The 19,575-nt window shown below is 38.6% G+C and overlaps 5 protein-coding genes across 6 annotated transcripts; 3 read left to right on the forward strand and 2 right to left on the reverse strand.

Moving 5' to 3' along the window:
• Positions 1-909: 909 nt before the first annotated feature.
• Positions 910-5,190, forward strand: il12b2 (interleukin 12B 2; the record flags this gene model as incomplete). Its single annotated transcript, XM_079337568.1, has 8 exons — positions 910-951; positions 1,310-1,391; positions 1,537-1,791; positions 1,962-2,112; positions 2,240-2,427; positions 2,933-3,081; positions 3,171-3,281; positions 4,968-5,190. The coding sequence occupies 8 exons, from the start codon at positions 910-912 to the stop codon at positions 5,121-5,123; spliced, it is 1,134 nt and encodes a 377-aa protein (XP_079193694.1). The 3' UTR covers positions 5,124-5,190.
• Positions 5,191-6,054: 864 nt separating this feature from the next.
• Positions 6,055-9,085, forward strand: LOC306823415 (protease-associated domain-containing protein 1-like). Of its 2 annotated transcripts, XM_079342921.1 has the most exons (6): positions 6,055-6,308; positions 6,545-6,645; positions 6,738-6,847; positions 7,316-7,483; positions 7,574-7,690; positions 8,926-9,085. In XM_079342921.1, coding segments are annotated over exons 1-6 (573 nt in total). In that variant the 5' UTR covers positions 6,055-6,232; the 3' UTR covers positions 8,927-9,085. The 2 variants fall into 2 exon arrangements, with proteins under 2 accessions (XP_079199047.1, XP_079199046.1); XM_079342920.1 differs by lacking the exon at positions 8,926-9,085 and having other exon boundaries at positions 7,574-7,825.
• Positions 9,086-10,461: 1,376 nt separating this feature from the next.
• Positions 10,462-11,664, reverse strand: LOC306836369 (uncharacterized protein). Its single transcript, XM_079363393.1, has one exon. It carries the CDS (start codon positions 11,645-11,647, stop codon positions 10,679-10,681), a length of 969 nt encoding a protein of 322 aa, XP_079219519.1. The 5' UTR covers positions 11,648-11,664; the 3' UTR covers positions 10,462-10,678.
• A 3,105-nt stretch (positions 11,665-14,769) lies between these two features.
• LOC306820034 (uncharacterized protein) lies at positions 14,770-15,636 on the reverse strand (the record flags this gene model as incomplete). Its single annotated transcript, XM_079337681.1, has 1 exon — positions 14,770-15,636. The coding sequence occupies one exon, from the start codon at positions 15,634-15,636 to the stop codon at positions 14,770-14,772; it is 867 nt and encodes a 288-aa protein (XP_079193807.1).
• A 1,522-nt stretch (positions 15,637-17,158) lies between these two features.
• LOC306833741 (uncharacterized protein) lies at positions 17,159-18,421 on the forward strand (the record flags this gene model as incomplete). Its single annotated transcript, XM_079359232.1, has 2 exons — positions 17,159-18,021; positions 18,194-18,421. The coding sequence occupies 2 exons, from the start codon at positions 17,159-17,161 to the stop codon at positions 18,273-18,275; spliced, it is 945 nt and encodes a 314-aa protein (XP_079215358.1). The 3' UTR covers positions 18,276-18,421.
• Between the last annotated feature and the right edge of the window lie 1,154 nt (positions 18,422-19,575).

Here is a 19,575-nt window from a genome sequence, read left to right on the forward strand (position 1 = left end):
CTCTCTTTTTCTGTCTGAACGTGTGAGTTCATGTGCATGCATGTGTGCCTGCTGTCGAAGTTTAGGGGCCTAAAATGTCCTCATAAGGATGGTATGATTGGGAAAAACTATGTGGAGGCTTTTTTTTTTTTTTTTTGCAGCAAAAACTATTTTTATAGGATTCTGGGTTATTTGAAATATTGATTCACAAAATACACGATATCGAGATTTATATAGAATCTCTATTTAAAGGCTCACTAATCCCACATTCATTTTCAAAGACGTTGACTAATCGTTTGGTTTAGATTAAGTTAGTATTAGTAATAAGTTGTAATTTTCCAAAGCCCAGTATGACATGTTCAGATTTCTTTTTTGATACAACTGACAAGTAGAAGAAGCCAAAACCCTTCTGTTCACTGTATAACTTTAAATATATGTGTATATATATATATATATATATTAGAATGCAAAAGATAGCAATAATTCATGTTTGTACAATGCAAGCAACATATTTTCATTTGACCTTAAAACAGACTTAATAATTGTTTATATATCAAAATAGCTGTTGATGAAGCCAAGATTTCTGTTGAAGGTAACATTTCCATTGATTTTTCATTTCCAAAGCTGTGATATTTAGATTCTTTTGTTCTCATAGGTTCTTTCAAAGACTGAGGGTCAAATGTGTGTATGTGTTTTTGGTTCCTGCGTGGATGCTCATGTTAATGGCTGAGGGCAACCCCCCACCCCACTGCCCACCCACACTTTACACTTAATATCTACATCTCATAGTTCCTTACTTGAAACTTTATCTGTTCGCCGAATGTGATATGCAAATTACAAAATGTGTTAACCACCAACTCTGTTTATAGATTATCTCTCAGCTTACTCTCTTAGCTGTCAGTTTCTTTCACACATCTGACACAGGCGATGATGACGATGATGTATGTCATAGGCAGTGGTATAAATATGATGGTCAGTTGTCAGTTGGAACGTACAATCATCAGAAGAATTACTATTGAACCTCTGCTACAGATTTCTTTTATGGCATCAATTCAGTTTAACTTCATCCAAATGGTAAGAAATTACTTCTGAGTGTCGACGAATAAGATGAAAGAATATGGAGTCAATTCCCAGCTGTGTAATTCTATAGCTACAATGCATTAGCTTTCAACTTGTTGCAATTTCCCCTGGACATATTTTTCATTTTGACTCTGAATTGAAGTTGAAATTTATTCTCGGAAATTGAGTGATTTTTTTTTTTGTTACGTTTATATGAAAGACATTTATGAGCTCCAATGATTTTTTTTGTACTTGCTGTTACACTTTCCAGACGACCTTTTCGCTGTGGATATTTGGGCTTCTGTTCATCAGCCTTTCAGGAGCACATGGACTCAGCCAGTTTCCTGAAAATTGTACGTCTGACTTGCGGTTTTCTCATATTTTATTATTTAAAATCTTCAATTATTCCTGAATGTTACCTTTTATGAATAGAAGTGTTTGTGAATGTTTCCATGTGGGCTCTCTGTGTGTGCATCTGTTTTTTGTATTTTTTTGTAGTTGTGGTCGCCAAAAGGAATGATTCAACTCCAGTCACACTTACATGCAGTACAAAGACTACAGGACACATTACTTGGAAGCTTGATGGGGAAGTGATTGATGTTGATTCAGAAGATTATTTCCAGCAGAACAGCTCAATTCTGACAGTGTCAGAAGTAGACACTCCCACATTGGGAGAGTACAGCTGCTGGAGAGGAGAGGAGATGCTATCATCCACCTATCTGCTGCTTGAAGCCGAGGAGGAAGAGGAAATGGGTAAGATAAACTTGTTTCTGTTTTCATTCATCAATCTTCGATAGAGGAAATGCCACAATTAGTCACTAAGACTAAGAGTTCTTAAAGACTAGCATGCAGTGCAGGGACTGCTTGATGCACCTGTTATGAAAATATTGTATATTCAGTAACATTTTTCGCTGCTTTTTGAGGTCTGCACAAGTTACTCCAAATTACACACATATTGTTTCTCTTTACAGATTCTCATCTCAGTTGCCGGGCAAAGTCATATGACTGTGTGTTCAGCTGTACCTGGACCAATAGTGAATATGAATTAGTGCGCCTTGGACTTGGTCAAGACTGGTAAAAAAAAAAAACAAATAAATACAATAAAAGAAACCACATTATGGCATAGAGACAGACCAAAAAGCAGATAGAACTTGACTTTACCATCACAAAATTTCTCTCTGTTTTATTCCTTGCTCTGCAGTAGTGACGGTAATAGGTTGTGTCACTGGGTCAACAGCGACGATCTCTCAGATGGGGCATTCCAGTTTGAGGTGTCCCACTCCCTCTCACCGTACACCGAGGAAAGCACCATGCTCGTTATCACAGCTGAGGCCATTGCTGACTTCTCCATCCTCAGGCGGACCACACAATTTTATCTCAGAGACATCAGTAAGCTGAGTGAAACTGGGTGACATTTAAGACATCGAGCAAGATTAAACAGTAGATTGCATCGTCCGCAAACATTTCTGTCAGAGCTGTGTACAAAGACCCAAAAGAAGTCGGTGGTTTCTTTTTACTCTGGCGTAGAAGGAAATTAAAAGTTAGAAAAAGGGGTCGTAAGTGTTGCTCTCAAAAGAAGAGTTCAGTAAAATGACTCAAAGCAAACATATTGAAAACTGTTTCTACATAAATTCGGCATAAATCAAATCAAATAAATTCTACAAAACATAACAAAAACACTTGTGACAGCTTGACACTGAAACATGTATATTTAATTTTTTTAAAAACCCCAAATGTCTGTAGTCCCTTAGTCCCTTAGATTAGTATCTTGTCTAAAAAGAAATACATGTGATTTATCCAGCAGAAGCATTGAGTGAATTCAAACCATTGTCTGTGTAGGTTCCAGATTCAAACCAATGTTTTGGTTCTCTGTCTTCATTTTTGTTCGGTCCAGTTGAGCCCGATAGTCCCCAAATCGTCAGGTGTCAGGAGATGGAGCAGAACCTAAATGTGACCATTGATCCTCCTTCCAGCTGGTCAACTCCTCACAGCTTCTTCAGTCTGGAGCACCAGATTGAATATGTGCTGAAAGATAATGGCATGGTAAATACAAACTTGCACTGAAATGCTATTGGGCAATTTCTCTTTGTCTACGCTTGAGATTTATACTGTGTGACCTGTCTGTGCTTTAGACAGGACTCTCTTCATCACCTCTGATACCAAAGAGGATCAGCAAGCTGAGGGTTCGCTCAAGAGACCCGCTAGTGCTTTCCGCCTGGAGCCAGTGGACTCCCTGGAAAAATGTAACCCACTGAGTAATTGCTCACAAAACTGTCTGCTCCTGCTCTTTCATTCTTTGTACATGTCTGTAGTACAATGGCCTTCGTGTTGTCTCACCTGCTGTTTGTTACGGGGCTTTTTGATGGCTTACCTTGCTGGACACAGCACCCACCAAAAGCTCAGTAAGAAGTCCCAAGTTCTTTTTTGACTCAAACTATTTATTTGTATAGATATACAGTATTTATTATTTATTGAAAATGAAAAAGTCAAACACCATTATAGAGAGCTTGTAAAATGACAAAAACACTGACAGACTCCCTTTTCTTGAACAATAAACTTACTTAATTTTCTTAAGTTTACAGAAATTATTTTTGTAGGACCAAATCTTAGAAAATCATTCCCTGAATTTTCATACATGATTTTCTGCACATTCAAATTCAATGAACGTAATGAATCAATGTCACTAAATGAATCACAAGTGAAATATACAAATGAATTGGCCCAGCTCAGTATAATTTTACACTGAATTTCACACCTTGTGTTTCTTGTTCGTCTTATTTCTGTGTACGTGTTAGTCTTTCTATGAACTTGGTGGTTTGGCACTGTGCAAAAAAAAAACAAAAAAAACATTAAACAAAGCTTTTACTTCCTTCCTTATATTCCTTCTTTCTCCATGTGTTGTTCATGACGTGTATCACAGTTATAGAAATCCCCATTTAAACCTATGACAGTCTCAACCATGATGTCTTAATGGGGGTGGAAAAAAGTTAGAAACCATTTTACTGAGTCTGTGTACTGAACCTTTCTCTGGGTGGTAACTGAGTTCAGGTCAAAGCAGCAGATACAATTTGTAAGGTCACATGTTAAAACTACCACTATCTATCAGTGCTTTGACACTTGAGAAGAGGTCAGTACGGTATGTGGTTTGCAAAAAAGTATTTTATTGAATCTATGGAACGCTATTTTATTTCCCACTTATTAACCTTGTATATATTATACTTCTCAACTGTTTTTAATTTGTTGGTAAATGCAACAGTGGGTTTTAAGAAATTAATTCCTCATATTTTGTGTTCATGTCTATAATCTAGCTTTGGCAGAGAAAAATGTCCTTAATTTTTTTGTGAAGAATTCCTGGAAACCGTTACTGAAGGGAAAAATAACAATGGCAAATTCTTTAACTAAGAAAGTAAGGGCAACAATTAGAAATTCTGTCTGTCTTTGTCAGCCGGTTTGTTATGCTCATGTTTCTGTTTTTATATTATATAATATATAATAATATTATAGTGAGTACACTGCAAACTACAACAAGAGTTTAATCAGCCATGTTTTACATGACAAATAAATTGAAACTCAGATACTTTTTGCCCCTAGTTATTCACTGAAACCTGGGGAGGTAACAAAAGCTAAGCGAAATAAATCATTACATTTCTTAGATTACTCCAAATCCTAAAAAGAATTTGCTATAACTTAATTTCACAAGTTAAAAACCTGATGTTCCTAACCTGCAGACTCGCAAAGATTACCCTTCATGCTACAGAAGTTAATAACACTATTAGTAGCTTTTTGATATTATAATTGCAGACATCCTTGGTATTCACAATCACAGCCACAACTTTCTAATATAAACTGGTATATGCTTATGGCTTAAAGCTATGCCTTTTAAAATGTCCTATCATTGCAGTTCCTGATTTTTCATTGACTTATTTCAGGTGATTACAGGCCAAAAGAAGCTGTGCAAATGCAAAAACAGAACAAAATCTTGCTGTTCAGAACTGCCACCTGGGTACTTGGACCACTGCAAGGACAGAAAGAAGAAGAGGAAGAATGGGGGAAGAAATGTTAAACAGAACCCAACAGCTCAGTAAGAAGATGTTTCAACTGAAATGGTGCTTGTGTGCAAAATCCAGATATTTGGTTGGAATATTTCTGATTGAATTATTATTTGATACTGAACTTGATTTCTAAAAACTGTTAGCTGAATATTGCAATGTAAAGCTTGATTCCAAAAACTTGATTGGACTTTTTTGAGGACCAAGTCAGTTGTATGTGGATCAAGCTTTGAATTGATCATGACCTAAATGAATCAGAACCAACACTGAAAATTGTAATACTTATATTTGTTTTTGAATAAATTACTTTTTTTCATTATCAAAACATGCCTTTTTGTCCCTCTTTTGTATTTAAAAACTTGAGGCTTCAGGGATGTCCATATATCGTTAATTATTCCTTGATAGTTGGTTGTAGGCTCCCAAATCCTCAGGGACTTGTACTTGGTCACCATGGAGATCCTCCTGCATGCTTCTTCATTACCTGGTATGGCGGCATTACAAGCACACGGCCAAGAACATCACTGTGTAATCTTCCCAGCCTGCAGCAACCGTGTGCTCATTAGTGCTGCAGGAAGTCTCAGAGGTTCACCAAGTACTCATCCCACCCACACAACAGCCTGTTCACCCTGATACAGGTCTCTGAAAGCACACACCTGTGGACTGAAGAATGGCTTTTTCCACCTTGCCATAAAAGTTTTAAATGAATAAAAAATCATTAAGACACTTAAGAGACAATCCAACCTTATTTTAACCTCTTATGACACATTTAATCCTTAATGTGCATATTCTGCGAAACATTTTAAAGTGTGATATTTTGCTATAATTTATAAATTTACAATGTAGGCCCCTATATGTCTTTTAAATTAAATAGGTATCTAAAACAGACACCTTTCGAGGGAAAACGCATTTATGTGACAAATGTATCGTCTATTATTTATACGAGTAGCCCCCTCGGCCAACTTGCAGGTTAATCGGCTCTGCAATGTGCGCATGCGCTCTTCAGTAAGTGCGGAAGTGGTTGCTAATTTGCAGCTCTGTTGTGGTCAAACAGAACAGCAGCTTTTTATGGACAAATAGCGCTCGCAATTAAGAGCCACTCTGGCGTTTCGTCTGTGTAATCGAGGAGCTCTACAAATGCCTTGAAGATGGCGAAGGTTGTTCTGACAGCGGCTTTGTTGCTGTTCCTCTGGGACGTTTTGATGCAGCTCAGTTGCACGTCAGGTGAGCGCGCGAGGGGCAAGTGTCACCTTAGTTACAAGCTGATGTGACTGAGCGCCTCATTCAGCTTAATGTAGGCAGACAAATGATCTTGCTTTTTTTTTAAATTTGAAGTCAAGTTGAGAGTATTTGGTGTCATTCTCCTTCAGTCACACACTGACTTCCTACCGACGGTATTAATAAATTCACACCTTGGAGGTAAGCTAGCTGAGCTCTTTTTTTATTTGTCTGCACCATAGGTCTTGGGATCAATGAATTGCTTTACTTCCGGGTCATCAGTCCAGAGGAAATAGGCTACATTTTCAGTGCAGCACCTGCTAAAGACTTTGGAGGAACTTTTGTAAGTATTATATTGGTGAAATGATTCTCAAACTTCTGAAAAATAAATACTATGCACCCAATCACAATCCTCTTCTCTCCTTTTGTTTTCAGGCGTCCTCTTATGATGAGATTTTTCTTGTGCCTGCAGACCCTGCAGATGGCTGTGCAGACCTGGAGGACAGAGAAATTATTCGAGGACAAGTAATCCTGGTGGAAAGAGGGTATGCATCATGTCTATTCACCTTATTGTTTCAGCACAATAGTAGATCATGTGAACATGCTTGGATGGAGCCATTTATCAATCCGACCTGACCACTCAACAAAGACAGAATCATAGTTATGACATTTGTTGACCACTATCGTGCACACATACAAGGTTTTCTCTGGCCACACTGGCTGTCTGCCTACTCTTATAGAGGTGAAATATTGTGTGCGTGGCATTTAAAAATAACAAGGGTTGGGCAATGGTGAACAAGCAGCAGGAGACTCTCTTTGGCTTCTTACAAACTTCATAATAGATTTATGGTGTATGAAGGTAATTTGCAGGTGAGGCAACTTGCACTTGTTATCTACAGGACAATTCTTTTTCTGAGAGTCCCACTAACCACAGATTATTCGTGTTGAATGGCACATTAAAATTTGTTTTTTTTTCACATTTCTCTTTGTTTTTGTTTTTTTGTGCTTTCTAGAGGTTGCTCCTTTGTTCAAAAGGCCAGAAATGTGGAGGAAGCAGGAGGCAAAGCTGTTCTTATAGCTGATAATGCAGTGGACAATGACAGTCAATACCTTGATATGGTCACTGATGGAAGCACTGCCAAACCAAGCATACCGGCTTTATTCTTACTGGGACGTGATGGGTAAGACTGGGGCCTTTTGTAGTTTGTACTGTATATGAGTAATGACAAACATGTTTTGACATTAAAAACTTTTTTTTTTTTTTACTCTAGGATGATGATCAGACGAACTCTTCAGAGACAAGCACTGCCGTGGGCTGTAATTTCCATTCCTGTCAATGTTTCCTCTTTGGCCTCGTTCCCATTGAAGCAGCCCCCATGGACACTGTGGTAGAAAACAACGCACACCCACAACTTGATCCACTTCTCTACTTGGTGAACATTACGTTATCAGTGCATATCTTGTCCGTTTTGAATACACTCACAGCCTCCTGGAAAGCCCCTCGATGGTTGTGACAAAATGTGTGTGCACTGGTGCTGAACCGATAAGATTTACACATGATAATATCAGCATTAAACACACAGCCACAGACAGGCAGAGCAAACCTTTTAATTGTATCCAAACAGTGTTGACATAGCCATTGGTCAAAGTAAAGACATACAAACTCGGCAAGACACACACTTGTAATTTAAAAAATGTATTTATGTTGTGCCACTGAATTTAAGGATTCAAACGTTTGTAAAGTGACGTGGAAAGGTGGTTAATATCAGATATGAAACCTGGAATGCACCAGTTGTTTTCTATGGTCAAGCTTAGAAAACCATTGCGTAGGCCACTATGGGAATGGAAGGAAAAAAGGCCTTGAATCATACACTTTTTAAAACTATTACACAACACCAGGAAAGTCATCTCACTGTAAAATGCACAAAAAGAAAATGTTCTCATTTGCATGAACTTCAAGGTGGTTGAGCACTGATGAAAACTGACTTTCTACATGGTAAATAAATAATGATGTTTTGTGCAAAATGAATCGTAAGTCTTTGTTTGAAGTTCTAAAGTTTCATCTCTTCAACAGCTATACAGCTTTAAGACCATGCACACATGGTTATGTAATCACTAAGGCCGTTGTATGTATTAGAGCATGCTTATGTCATCTTAACATTTCAATGACATTTTCAGTCCTTCATAACTCTAAAAGGTGCATGACCAATCACGATTTGAGCTGGAATTTGAGGATATTTTAACATCCTGTCTGGTGTATTTTCATGAAAATGTGTTTTACTAAAAGAATCATTCAGCACTGTAGCCCTTAGTACATCAATACCTTAAGTTGAACTTTGCAGAAAGAAAACATTTCTTTACAATATTTATTTGAAATTATGATTGAACTTGTTCATTTCACATGAATACACAAATCTCACTTCCCTGAGTCATTGAGGAAACTTGACCATAAAATCAACCATTTAACTTTTTCCTGAAAGTTGTTTTTGTCTACATTTTACAATGTTGATGATGAAAGATGGGCTAGGAAAGAGATAACATTATCCCCGGGAATCCTCCAGGAAATAAGTATGTTTCTGGCAATATTTGTGGGGATAGTGACACAGTATTTTCTATTCTTCAGAGAGCTTCTGGAAGAGGCTTCATGCTATGACCGTACGGATGATCAACAAGAGTGACACATGGACTGGAGTGTAGAGTATAAAAACGTTTGAAATGCTACAAACACCAGAGCAGTCGGGTTAATGTTTACAACTGCCCTTTCACTGCTACAGACCAGGAAGTCTTAAACAAAATGTTAAACAGTATTTGTATTTTAAAAATGAGACACTGAACCTAGCAACTCCTGTAGTCAAACCGGTTCAAGTGAAAATAGCACCGCTTATAGAACTACGATACTTTTCTTTAATAAACCGCATACATTGATGTTCTCCAAATCTTCACACACTAAGAAGCACAAAGTTTAAGGCAGCTGATGGTTTTATTTTCTTCTCATAAAAGTATCTTTTTTTTTTGAAAATACAAAACGCTTGTGACTTGTTTGAACATTATAGCGCTGTATGTAAGGGTTAAAGAAGTGATCTGTAAGTAAAAACGTTCTTACCAGATAATAAAGTTTCCTTCTGCCATGATATAGTTAAATAAGTCATTAAGAATAATAAAAATTTGACAATAAACATTTTAACACATTTTTATATATCACATGAACTATTTTCTTTAACACAAGATTATGGTAAAGGTCTGTCCAAATGTGTTGACTTGAGGGCCACTACACTAATAAATCACCTACCTGAACTCTCTGCTCCACAGATATGACTGCATACTAAAAAGTGAGGTCTGTGTAACATGTATGTTCTTTATTTGCCATTTACAAAATAATGAAGGGAACAACCATAAACAACCAAAATGAAGTTATATATATTTTTGCCTTTGATATGCTTTGGTAACTTGTGGATGTTTACAATTAATTTTAAAATATTATTCCCTTCCATTTAGTTTACAAAAAGTATTGTTGACCTCGGACTCGAATAAATACCGGATCGTTTCCACGCAGCATCTTTAGTAAGTCTGTGCGGAAATGTTATTAGTTTGACCTACAAACACGATAACAAACACGATAGCCGACAACACGACTGTTGAAAATGAGACTTTTCGTTACCCACGTGCTCAATACAGCGCTCTGTAAAGAATAAAAGGCATTAGATTCAGCACCACATGCCATAGACAGCGACTAGGTGCACTACGGAGTTTGGGTAGAGAAATGTACAGATTATGTGGCACATGTCCTCATATACACAAACTGTAATGATACAACCTTGTTGACCAGACTGGGGTCCAATTATCTCACCATGGACTGTACACCTGATGAGAAGTCTCCTGCTTAGCAGTCCCACTTTGCCAACCCCTACCCCGACTCACAATCACAGCACATGCATGTTCTCTATAATATGTTACAACTATTTCCCCGCACATTTTCAGCTTGATTTGACATTTCTTTTAATTTGAGGCTTACTCTGACTTTAGTAACTCCCGGATACTTTTTACGCAAGTGACATATTTAACAGGATTATCTCGGGATCGTTGTCAGAACATGTTCAGCTGATTCGGTAAACATATCAGATGAAACACTAGCTTTCACTTTAAGGAAATATTGCTTAAAAACTGACAAAGAAACTTCTTCTTTTTTTAGGGAATCCTTGAAACGCATTTTTCAGAGAGCTTCATAGACATAGAGGAAGAGAGGGATAGAGAGTGGAGACCGACACATACAGTTTAGAGTAACGTGCTGAACTGGGTTTTCTGGTTATTTCCATGCAGTCTTGGTATCTCCCCTACCATGGAAGGAGCCAACTCTGAAGAACGGGAAAATAGACAATTTAAATAAACAGTGGATGCATCGATTGATAACAATCAACGTGTGTATGTATAGAAACATCCAACATGATAGTGAGTTTTGCATACCTCTTCTTGCACCGTGGACACGCTCTGCCCCACACTGTCCTCACTGTGGCTTCCCTCAGAGCCGGACTCCCCCAGATGTACACAGATGGGGTGCACACCGCGTTTAAACGAGCCATGATGGCGAACACATTGGTGGCTTCGTTCCTGAACGTCAGTCCTCTCCCTGACACAAATCTGATGATGATATTTACGAAGGAAGGGCACCACAGCACCAAGAAGCTTATGACAACAAACACGATGATTCTCAGCGATTCCTTTTTGCTTTCCTTTTCTGCGCTCGGAGGGTCTCTCTCAAGCTGAAATCTGGCCACAAAATACAATTTAATCGTCATGACCACTTTAGTGAGCACAATCAGTTGAAAGAAGACAATGCTGAACACATAGAGTTGAATCGATTTGGAAACGGGCAACAAATTCCTGGCGAGCAAGTGGGCGAAACTATAAACCCAGCAGTAAATATTGATGCCAATCACAAAGTGTCTCGTAATGAAGCGGCTGTAGATGAATGGATGGCACACAGCAAAATAACGGTCAAATTGAGCGAACAAAAATATCAGTATATTCACCCCAAGGAGAGAAGGTAACACATTATAAGTACCATTTCTCGACGGATACCCCTCCTGTACATCAAACAGGCCCAGATAATAAACCGAGAAGCCTGTCAAAGTGTCACAGATACTAGTGTTCAGCATAAAGATGAATCTGTTCTGGAGGCGCAGCTCTTTAGTGGCCAAGATGCCGATAACAACTGTTCCGGCCACAAGAACAGTGGTGGTAGCAAATAAAATCTGGAAAATAAAGATGAAATAATCCTCTGGATTGTCGAAGGTCACCGAGAGAGGCACTCCTCCTGTCAGAGAGTCTGTGGTGTTGGAGAGGAGCATTGTTCATGCGAATGTGCTTCTTAAGTGCAAACATTTTTTTATAAGAGCTCCAGTAGCTTGATGTCACCGGCCTTGTACTCTTGGGATTGTAATGAACTAATGCCTTTGGGGGGGGGGGGGGGTTCTCTAAAACAATTCATTCACTATTCATCTGCAGAAAATTAGTATTTAATTCTGATCATGTGATTGGTTTCTGCCCATTAAAATGATGGGCAACATGTTGTTTTTCTTCATAATAAACGATCAGTCATTTAATTTAACCAACAATCAATCAATCAACATCCTCACACTTACAGACTCTCAGCTTTTCTTTTAATAATTCTTCCCATGTATATTTTCATGTTATGCATGGGACTGATCATCAAGAAATTGGGGAAAAAAACAATGCTGTTCAAACAAAGCAACCAACAAGTTCATCAAGAAAATAATCTGCTAAATAATTCACAAGATTAATTATTAACTGCACTCATGCAAAGCATTTGACCTTATAGAAAAAGGCGTTTGATAATTAAAATCGTACTCCTTTCTGCTATTTGTGGAGACTAAGACATGGTTCGGGCTACGTTTTGTCCCCTTACAATATGTTTATGTATACCTCGCCCTGTGTCCCCTGACAAAACATTAATCATAAAGCAATACGGTAATCTACAGGATGATGTCGGTATAAATCATGAGCAAGTGAATGTATACCACATCATCCCGCCAATCTTATAACATACAGTTGAAATATTGTTCTTCTTTTGTGCAGACCATGCGATATTTATTTGTGTTTCAATCCTTTAAAGGGAAGTTATTCATCTCGAAAACGATTTAATTCCCCATGGTTAGTCGGGTTTAAGGGACTTCCATCACATATGACACGAAGACTGTCGATCTTATTCTGATGATTGTATTTGTTCTCTTAGTTGTGAGAAATGTTTAAAATGTTTTTTTGTTTTTTTTTAGGAAGAGTAACATTAACGCTTACCAATCAAAATGTCGCTTTGTGAACAAAAACGTATATAAATATTATGGTCTCATGTTACATTGCATCTAACTGTAATTGCATTATTTCTAAACAACGACAATGACATAATGGGGGGGGGGGGGGGGGGGGGGACAATAATTCTTTAGTATTTTTTTATATTCCTTTTCACAATCAACGTTTTTCAATGGCCCAGTTTTAAAATAAAAAAGACTGCATTTCTTGTTATATCGTCGATAAAACATTTTTATTGTTTACTCTTTAAAAATTGCTTTTGCACATTGTTCACATAAACCTTATTTCTGGGAGATGGGGTTTGTTGCATAAATTATTTACAGGCCATTGGGAACGATTCCAGGGCCTTGCAACCTGCAATTACTTCCTGGGAAAGGGCCTGTAATGAAATCACGTGTTTTTAACCTTTATTAAAAAAAAACAAAAAAAAAACAATCACTTAACGTTATTTCATTATATATTTTTAGATAGTCTATCGGAAGTTTTCCCCCAGAAAAAAACCCGCTTCAAAACAGATGTTTAGTCACCTAACCAGTGAGCTGGGCATAAACTATACAGATACAATTGTAACCATAAATCGGATTAATCAGGGTCAATTTGAGAAGGTATACCAACAGAACAAGGAGCTGACCGAAGTCCTGAACCTGCATGGTTACGTTAGCGACCTTAATCATCAGCGTCCAGATCTGTGGTCCAGATACGCTAAGATGCTTCGCTGTCCTTGGTCCTGAATCCACGACGAGCAACGTTAAATATGTTATAGGTGTTTAATGTCCTTTCCAATCATGAGCGAATACATATCAAGTGACCACAGAGTATTTTACGAGTGAGCATTCTACCTTGTTTTACATGTTGTGCTCTCACATGAATGAACATTTGAAGCTTTAAGTCTACCACATTTTCTAAGATTGTATATTTGCGTCTTAACCCCTTCCCACTTTAGGGATTTTGTTAATGTATTCTTAGTTTATGTGTATTTTAGAAAACATTCACACACTTACAAGCTTGCCAACTCGGTAACAGAGTGCAGTTTACAGTGAAACAAAGATTGAGTACTTCATAAAAGCAAAAACATTCAAACAGGATCATGTAAAAGTAAATGAGAAAAATACCATCTGTTTAGTAATGCATTATTATAAAATGTAGCCTTAAGAAAATGGTTAAAAAAGGTAAATTAATTATTTCAATATATTCACCACAAGGAGAGAAGGTAACACATTATAAGTACCATTTCTTGACGGATACCCCTCCTGTACATCAAGAAGGCCCAGAAAAATAAACCGAGAAGCCTGTCAAAGTGTCACAGATATTGTTCAACATAAAGCTGAATCTGTTCTTCTGTTTAGTAATCCATTATTATAAAATGTAGCCTTCAGAAAATGTTTAAAAAAGGTAAATGAATTATTTCTGGCTAACATCTCTGGCCATGAAGCAGCAGAGAGAAGGGGAGAGAAGGCCACACTGTCCCTCTCATTGAAGAGTCACCACGCCTTACAATCAAGTCAGAAACTAAATCTCAAATGAAAGCAAAGTGGTGCGATGACTTGTCACGTCGAATTAATGAAACAACAACAACAACAACAACAACAGACAGGCTCATATTACCTGCAATGAGAACACCTGGACAAAGGCCATTTCCATATGCTGTTCGAAATGTGCAAGATAAGCAGTCTGAACATGAAAGTGAATATATTTCATGTGTTAAAGGGGTCATGTGAAACATTGCATCGATTTCAATTACATGTCCCAAACTGAAATGTGAGGCATTTTTCTTTTTGACTTTTCTGCCCTCCTATAAATCTCAAACACAGTCCATAATTCATTTCTCCAGACATTTTTAAAGTCAAACGCGGTAATGAGGGATCACAGTCTTTCAAAACTGTTTAGACCACATGTTCTCTCGTCTGCCACGTGCTGTGACATGGGGCTATCGTTTGTTTGTGACTCCGTGTAACGTGAAATCGATTCTGAAAAAGATAGAGGGTGGGGGGAGAGAGAATTAATACCATGTTTATGTCATGTAACATGTTTAAAACGATTCCATCACAGACAAAATGTACACGCAAGCGTCTCACTTTGTTTTAAATACTGTACAAGGGGAAAACAGTTAAGTTCAAATCCAAAAAAGAGTTGGGACATAGTCTCACCTGGCCCTTCTCTGGCAGCACAGCCTCCTCCACACCGTCCTCCACACGGCCTCGCGCAGCGCCGGGCTGCCCCAGATGTACAGAGCTGGGGTGACCAGTGCGTTCAGGCGCGCCATGATGGCGAACAGGTTAGTGGCCTCATTTCTAAACCTCAGACCTTTCCTTGTCAGCTGTCTGACTATAATGTTAACAAAAGAAGGACACCACAGAGCCAAGAAACAGATAACCACAAAAACAATGATGCGCAGAGACTCCTTTTTGTTGTCTCTCTCCGCACTAGGCGCCTCTCTCACCAGGTGGCTCCTGGCAATGATGTATAATTTAATAGTCATTAACACTTTAACGAGAACTATAATCTGCAGAGTCATCACACCAAACGCGTTTATCTGCGCCGCTTTTGAAATGGGCACCATGTTCTGCACTGTCAGGATCGTGTATGTGTACATCCAGCAAAACGCACAGATTCCGATCACCAGAGACCTCGTTATGTAGCGGTTGTAAAAGAATGGATGGCACACAGCGAAGTATCTATCAAACTGAGCAAAGAGGAAGGTCAGCACATTGACACCTAGAAATGAGGGTAAAATGTAATACGTCCCGTTTCTGGAGGGATAACCCTCCTGGACGTCAAAGAGGCCGAGGTAGTAGACCGAGAAGCCGGTCAGAGTGTCACTGATGCTCGTGTTCAGCATGAAGATAAACCGGTTTTGACCTCGCAGGGAGCGCGTGGAGGAGATCCCGATGACCACCGAGCCGGCGACGAGCGCGGAGCTAGTGGCAAACAGGATGTGGAAGATGAAGATGACGAAATCCTCCGGACTGTCAAAGTCTACCGACAGAGGGATGGTATCGTTGAGGAGCATCCTGAGGCTCCGCCACGAGACGAGCACTCATTGTTTTTATAGAAGGAAGATCTCAGAGGTTACGGAAAACTTTGGATCCCCAGAGGACAGACATTTGAGCATAAACAAATGACAATACTAGGCATAACTGACGCATGCCAGAGAGGGGTGGACAAAGGAGAAATAAGGCCTAAAATCAGAAGCTGACAAAAACAATTACAATGATCGACACTGAGTTGTCAGGTTGAATTGTTTAAGTCTTCACTGTAAACTTCTTTGCATAGCAAAAGCTCTTCCACCTTCAGTCTAAATACTTTCTTAAAAAAATTTAACTTTCTCTTAAATCTTTCATTACTTTACACTCGGGCTGTCAAACGATAATGATATATGATAAGAATGCACGACAAACACGACATTATCATTCAATCTGAATACATTTAATAAAACGGCGTGTTCTAAAAGTTTTCAAACCGATTATAAATGATGACTTGAAAGTCCATTTTACAAAGAGAAAATACTCAATTGTAGATGTTCTACTTTATAATGCTGTACTACCGGTGTACATTATCTACCTCTCCACTGGGTACAGTAGCATTCTCTCATTAGTAAAACTTTTCAACCTCAATATCTGACAAAAAATAATGCATTTTTTTGCCACTAGAGGGCGGAAAACGCCATAGTTTAACTGTGGGCATAGACTTCTGTTTTCTGATGCTCGTAGTTCTGTTGCCTTCCTTTTTTAATTTCTTTCTTCCTTTTTAATTTAATATTCACAGTGTATATAACATATATCAATGATTGATCGCCTAACACATTGACTGTCAAAATGGACATAATCAAAAACTTATTATTTTTAACGTATTTTTATTTTTAATCACACACTTTCTCAGACTGACAATCATCCTACCTACCTTCCTACCTACCTACCTACCTACCTATCTATCTATCTATCTATCTATCTATCTATCTATCTATCTATCTATCTATCTATCTATCTATCTATCTATCTATCTATCTATCTATCTATCTATCTATCTATCTATCTATCTATCTATCGATGTTTATTTATTCTACTTGAATGAGATCACATTCCAACAATGGCAACCTCGTCTAACGAAAACGTTATAATTTGTGATATTAGATGTGTTATAATGTGCGGATAGTTGTAATTGATTGCAAAGTGTATTTTATTGAACAAATAAGATCTAAGATTAATTTCAGCCTTACCATTTAACACACAAAGAATATCTTATGTTCTAAGAATCCTATATAAATAGCACTGAAATGGGCGAGTACTTTGACAGAACTACGCACGGATTATTTTAGTTTACTGAGCTAAGTTTACTGATGGCGTGGATGTTTTTTTCGTTTGTTGACTTGTTGTCCAGGGGAATTAAAGTGATCTGCATGCTTCATTGCTCTTCCTCCATAAATCAGAGCAGAGGATGCGCTTCTCAGCTGTACAGTTACACAGCTGCTCTGACTGTCTGCGCTGTGGCATGTGGACCTGAACTCCTTCATTACGCACACGATTTCCGCTCCGATGGTTAACAGTAGCTGGGTTTTGTCGCCTGTGCTTCCACTAACGAGCTTTGGCAACGTGTTGACGTTTCTTTTCAACATTCTCTTGGCTGCGAGCATCATTTTCCTCAATGTGTCTGTGTTTTTGTCCATCATGCTAAACGGAGCACTGCGTAACGAGAACCGCTTCATGTACATGCTGAGCACTTGCTTCAGCGACATCTGCACTGGTGTTTCTTATTATTATGTGGGTGTTCTGGATGTAAAAGATACATTTAACTCCCCTATGGGAACTTTCTACATCGTACCCACATTTCTCGGCCTGTCTTACATGGCGATCCTGGCCGCGCAGGCAGACAGATACCACGCGGTGACAGCACCTTTTAAATACTCAAAGCGCATGACCAGAAACAGAACCCTGCTCGTCATCAGCTCATACTGGGTCTATGCTTTTATGATAGTGGCTGTTCAAAACCTAGTCACGGTCACAGTGGCCAAGAGGATCACGAGCATTGGCTCATTTGTGGCGAACATATTCACAGTGATCATAATGATAGGGCTGAATATCAGACTGTTCATCATAGCCAAGTTTCAGTTGGAGAGAGAACCCCCCTCTGACGACAGAGACAACAAGCGCTCCTCGGTATATCTGATATTGGTGGTGGCTGCATTTTTCTTATGTACTTGGCTCCCCATATTCTGTCATGTCACGGCCTGTAATTTGATTGGTTCCAAATGTTATACTTTTACGAATGAAGGCACTGATCCTCTACGCGTAATGCCCCGAGTTACTGCGTGCCTGACTCCCATCCTGTACATCAGAGGGTGCGCTGCGATCAAAACCACGCTGCTGTCTAAGGTGTGGAAACCCTGCTGCAGGAGGAGGTAAGGGAGGCAACACGCAATTATTTAACAACCAACCTGACAAAGTTCATGTTCTTTGCTTTTTATTTTCCTTCTGTCATGAAATCATTAGTTGTGTTTAATGTGTAGTTGCTCAAACAGTTAGTCAATGAATCTAGAAATGTTGCCAAACTTTCCCCCTTGTCATTATCAGGCGGCATCCCGGACGGCTTGGCCCTGCAGGCATCCAGTCCCCTCAGCGAACTTCTAAAGTCGGATGGATGTCTAGTAACTGATGTTTAAATCCAGCAGAACCACACACACCCACCCTCTAACGCTGAGGGGAGGTTTGGGCTACGAGTTGAGTTAGAAATGAAGTCAGATCTAAAGAAAGTTTTACATCTTTTAATTTTCAAAGATCCTGCTTTCCTTTGATACTGTTTTTTTAATATATACATCAGAACACATGACATCATTTCAGGTATTTATAATCGAGATAAGTTGTTCCATAAAGCACTAAAAGACGTTCAAATTAATTAATTAAAAAAATAAATGTTGGCACCTTCAGGTTGTTATTTACAGGGATTTATGTTTGTTTGTTTTTTCAAATGTGAATAGCTTTACATTTTCTTCTCTTAAATGTTTCATAATAGAAACAATGAAATGAAATATGTGTCTGTGAGTCTATTATTACTTGGTTTGATATTCCTCCAACATCGTTTAGTTCTTTACTGCTCTTTTAAATTACATTTTCTGATATGCATGTCAATACTTTGTGGCTGAAAATCAAGCCGCATTTATTGGCTTTATCGATAACAATCTTGAATGTACATTTGACCTTTTGGTTACTACAAAATAGAAATAACTCCTAAGAGGTTTTTTTAAAATCTTGATAGCCATCGAAATCAAGCCATAAGCGAGCCAACCATTGAAACACACATCAAGTGCGTAAAAGCACTTTGAGTACGCAATATAGCACGCCTGCCTCCCAGTCCCGCAGAGGATGCAGTTTCCTCGGAAACCACAGAGGGTCACAAGAGCTCTTTGGCACCACGCCATCATTTGGACATCAGTGGAAATGTCAGCCCTAAAGAAAACAGAAACCCGGGAGATTAAACCGGTTCAATAGCTAGATCAATCTCTCTCGTCGGCTCCTGTAATTATCTTTTTTAAAAGATAAACCACAGCCTGCTGGCATCATCAAAGTAATAGAAAGTATGGAGGTGAGATCCATCTTTAGGTTGTTTTCTATTGGTTGACGATTAGTCAGGTCCCTCTGTGCTAAGAGGAGGAGCCAACAGATCGCTACACTTCCGCACCACTCGTGCCTAATGTTCGAACCATTACCATCTCCCCCTCACTACTTCTCTCTCTCTCTTTCTTTCTGCAACATCATGTCTGCCCATTAATCATGGGTTAGATCTGTTTTGACTTGAAGTGTCAGATTATGATTATAGTCTTAAATCCGACATTTAAAGTAATCCCAGGTCGATGCAGTTGTTTAAAGTGACTGTAATAACCATATTAAGTACACCAAATGTTGAAATCTATTTTTTATAGTAGAGACTCTCTTGGGCTTGCAAGGGGAAATGTTAC

The sequence above is a fragment of the Symphodus melops genome (assembly GCF_947650265.1).
Source record: "Symphodus melops genome assembly, chromosome: 1".
NCBI classification, from domain to species: domain Eukaryota; kingdom Metazoa; phylum Chordata; class Actinopteri; order Labriformes; family Labridae; genus Symphodus; species Symphodus melops.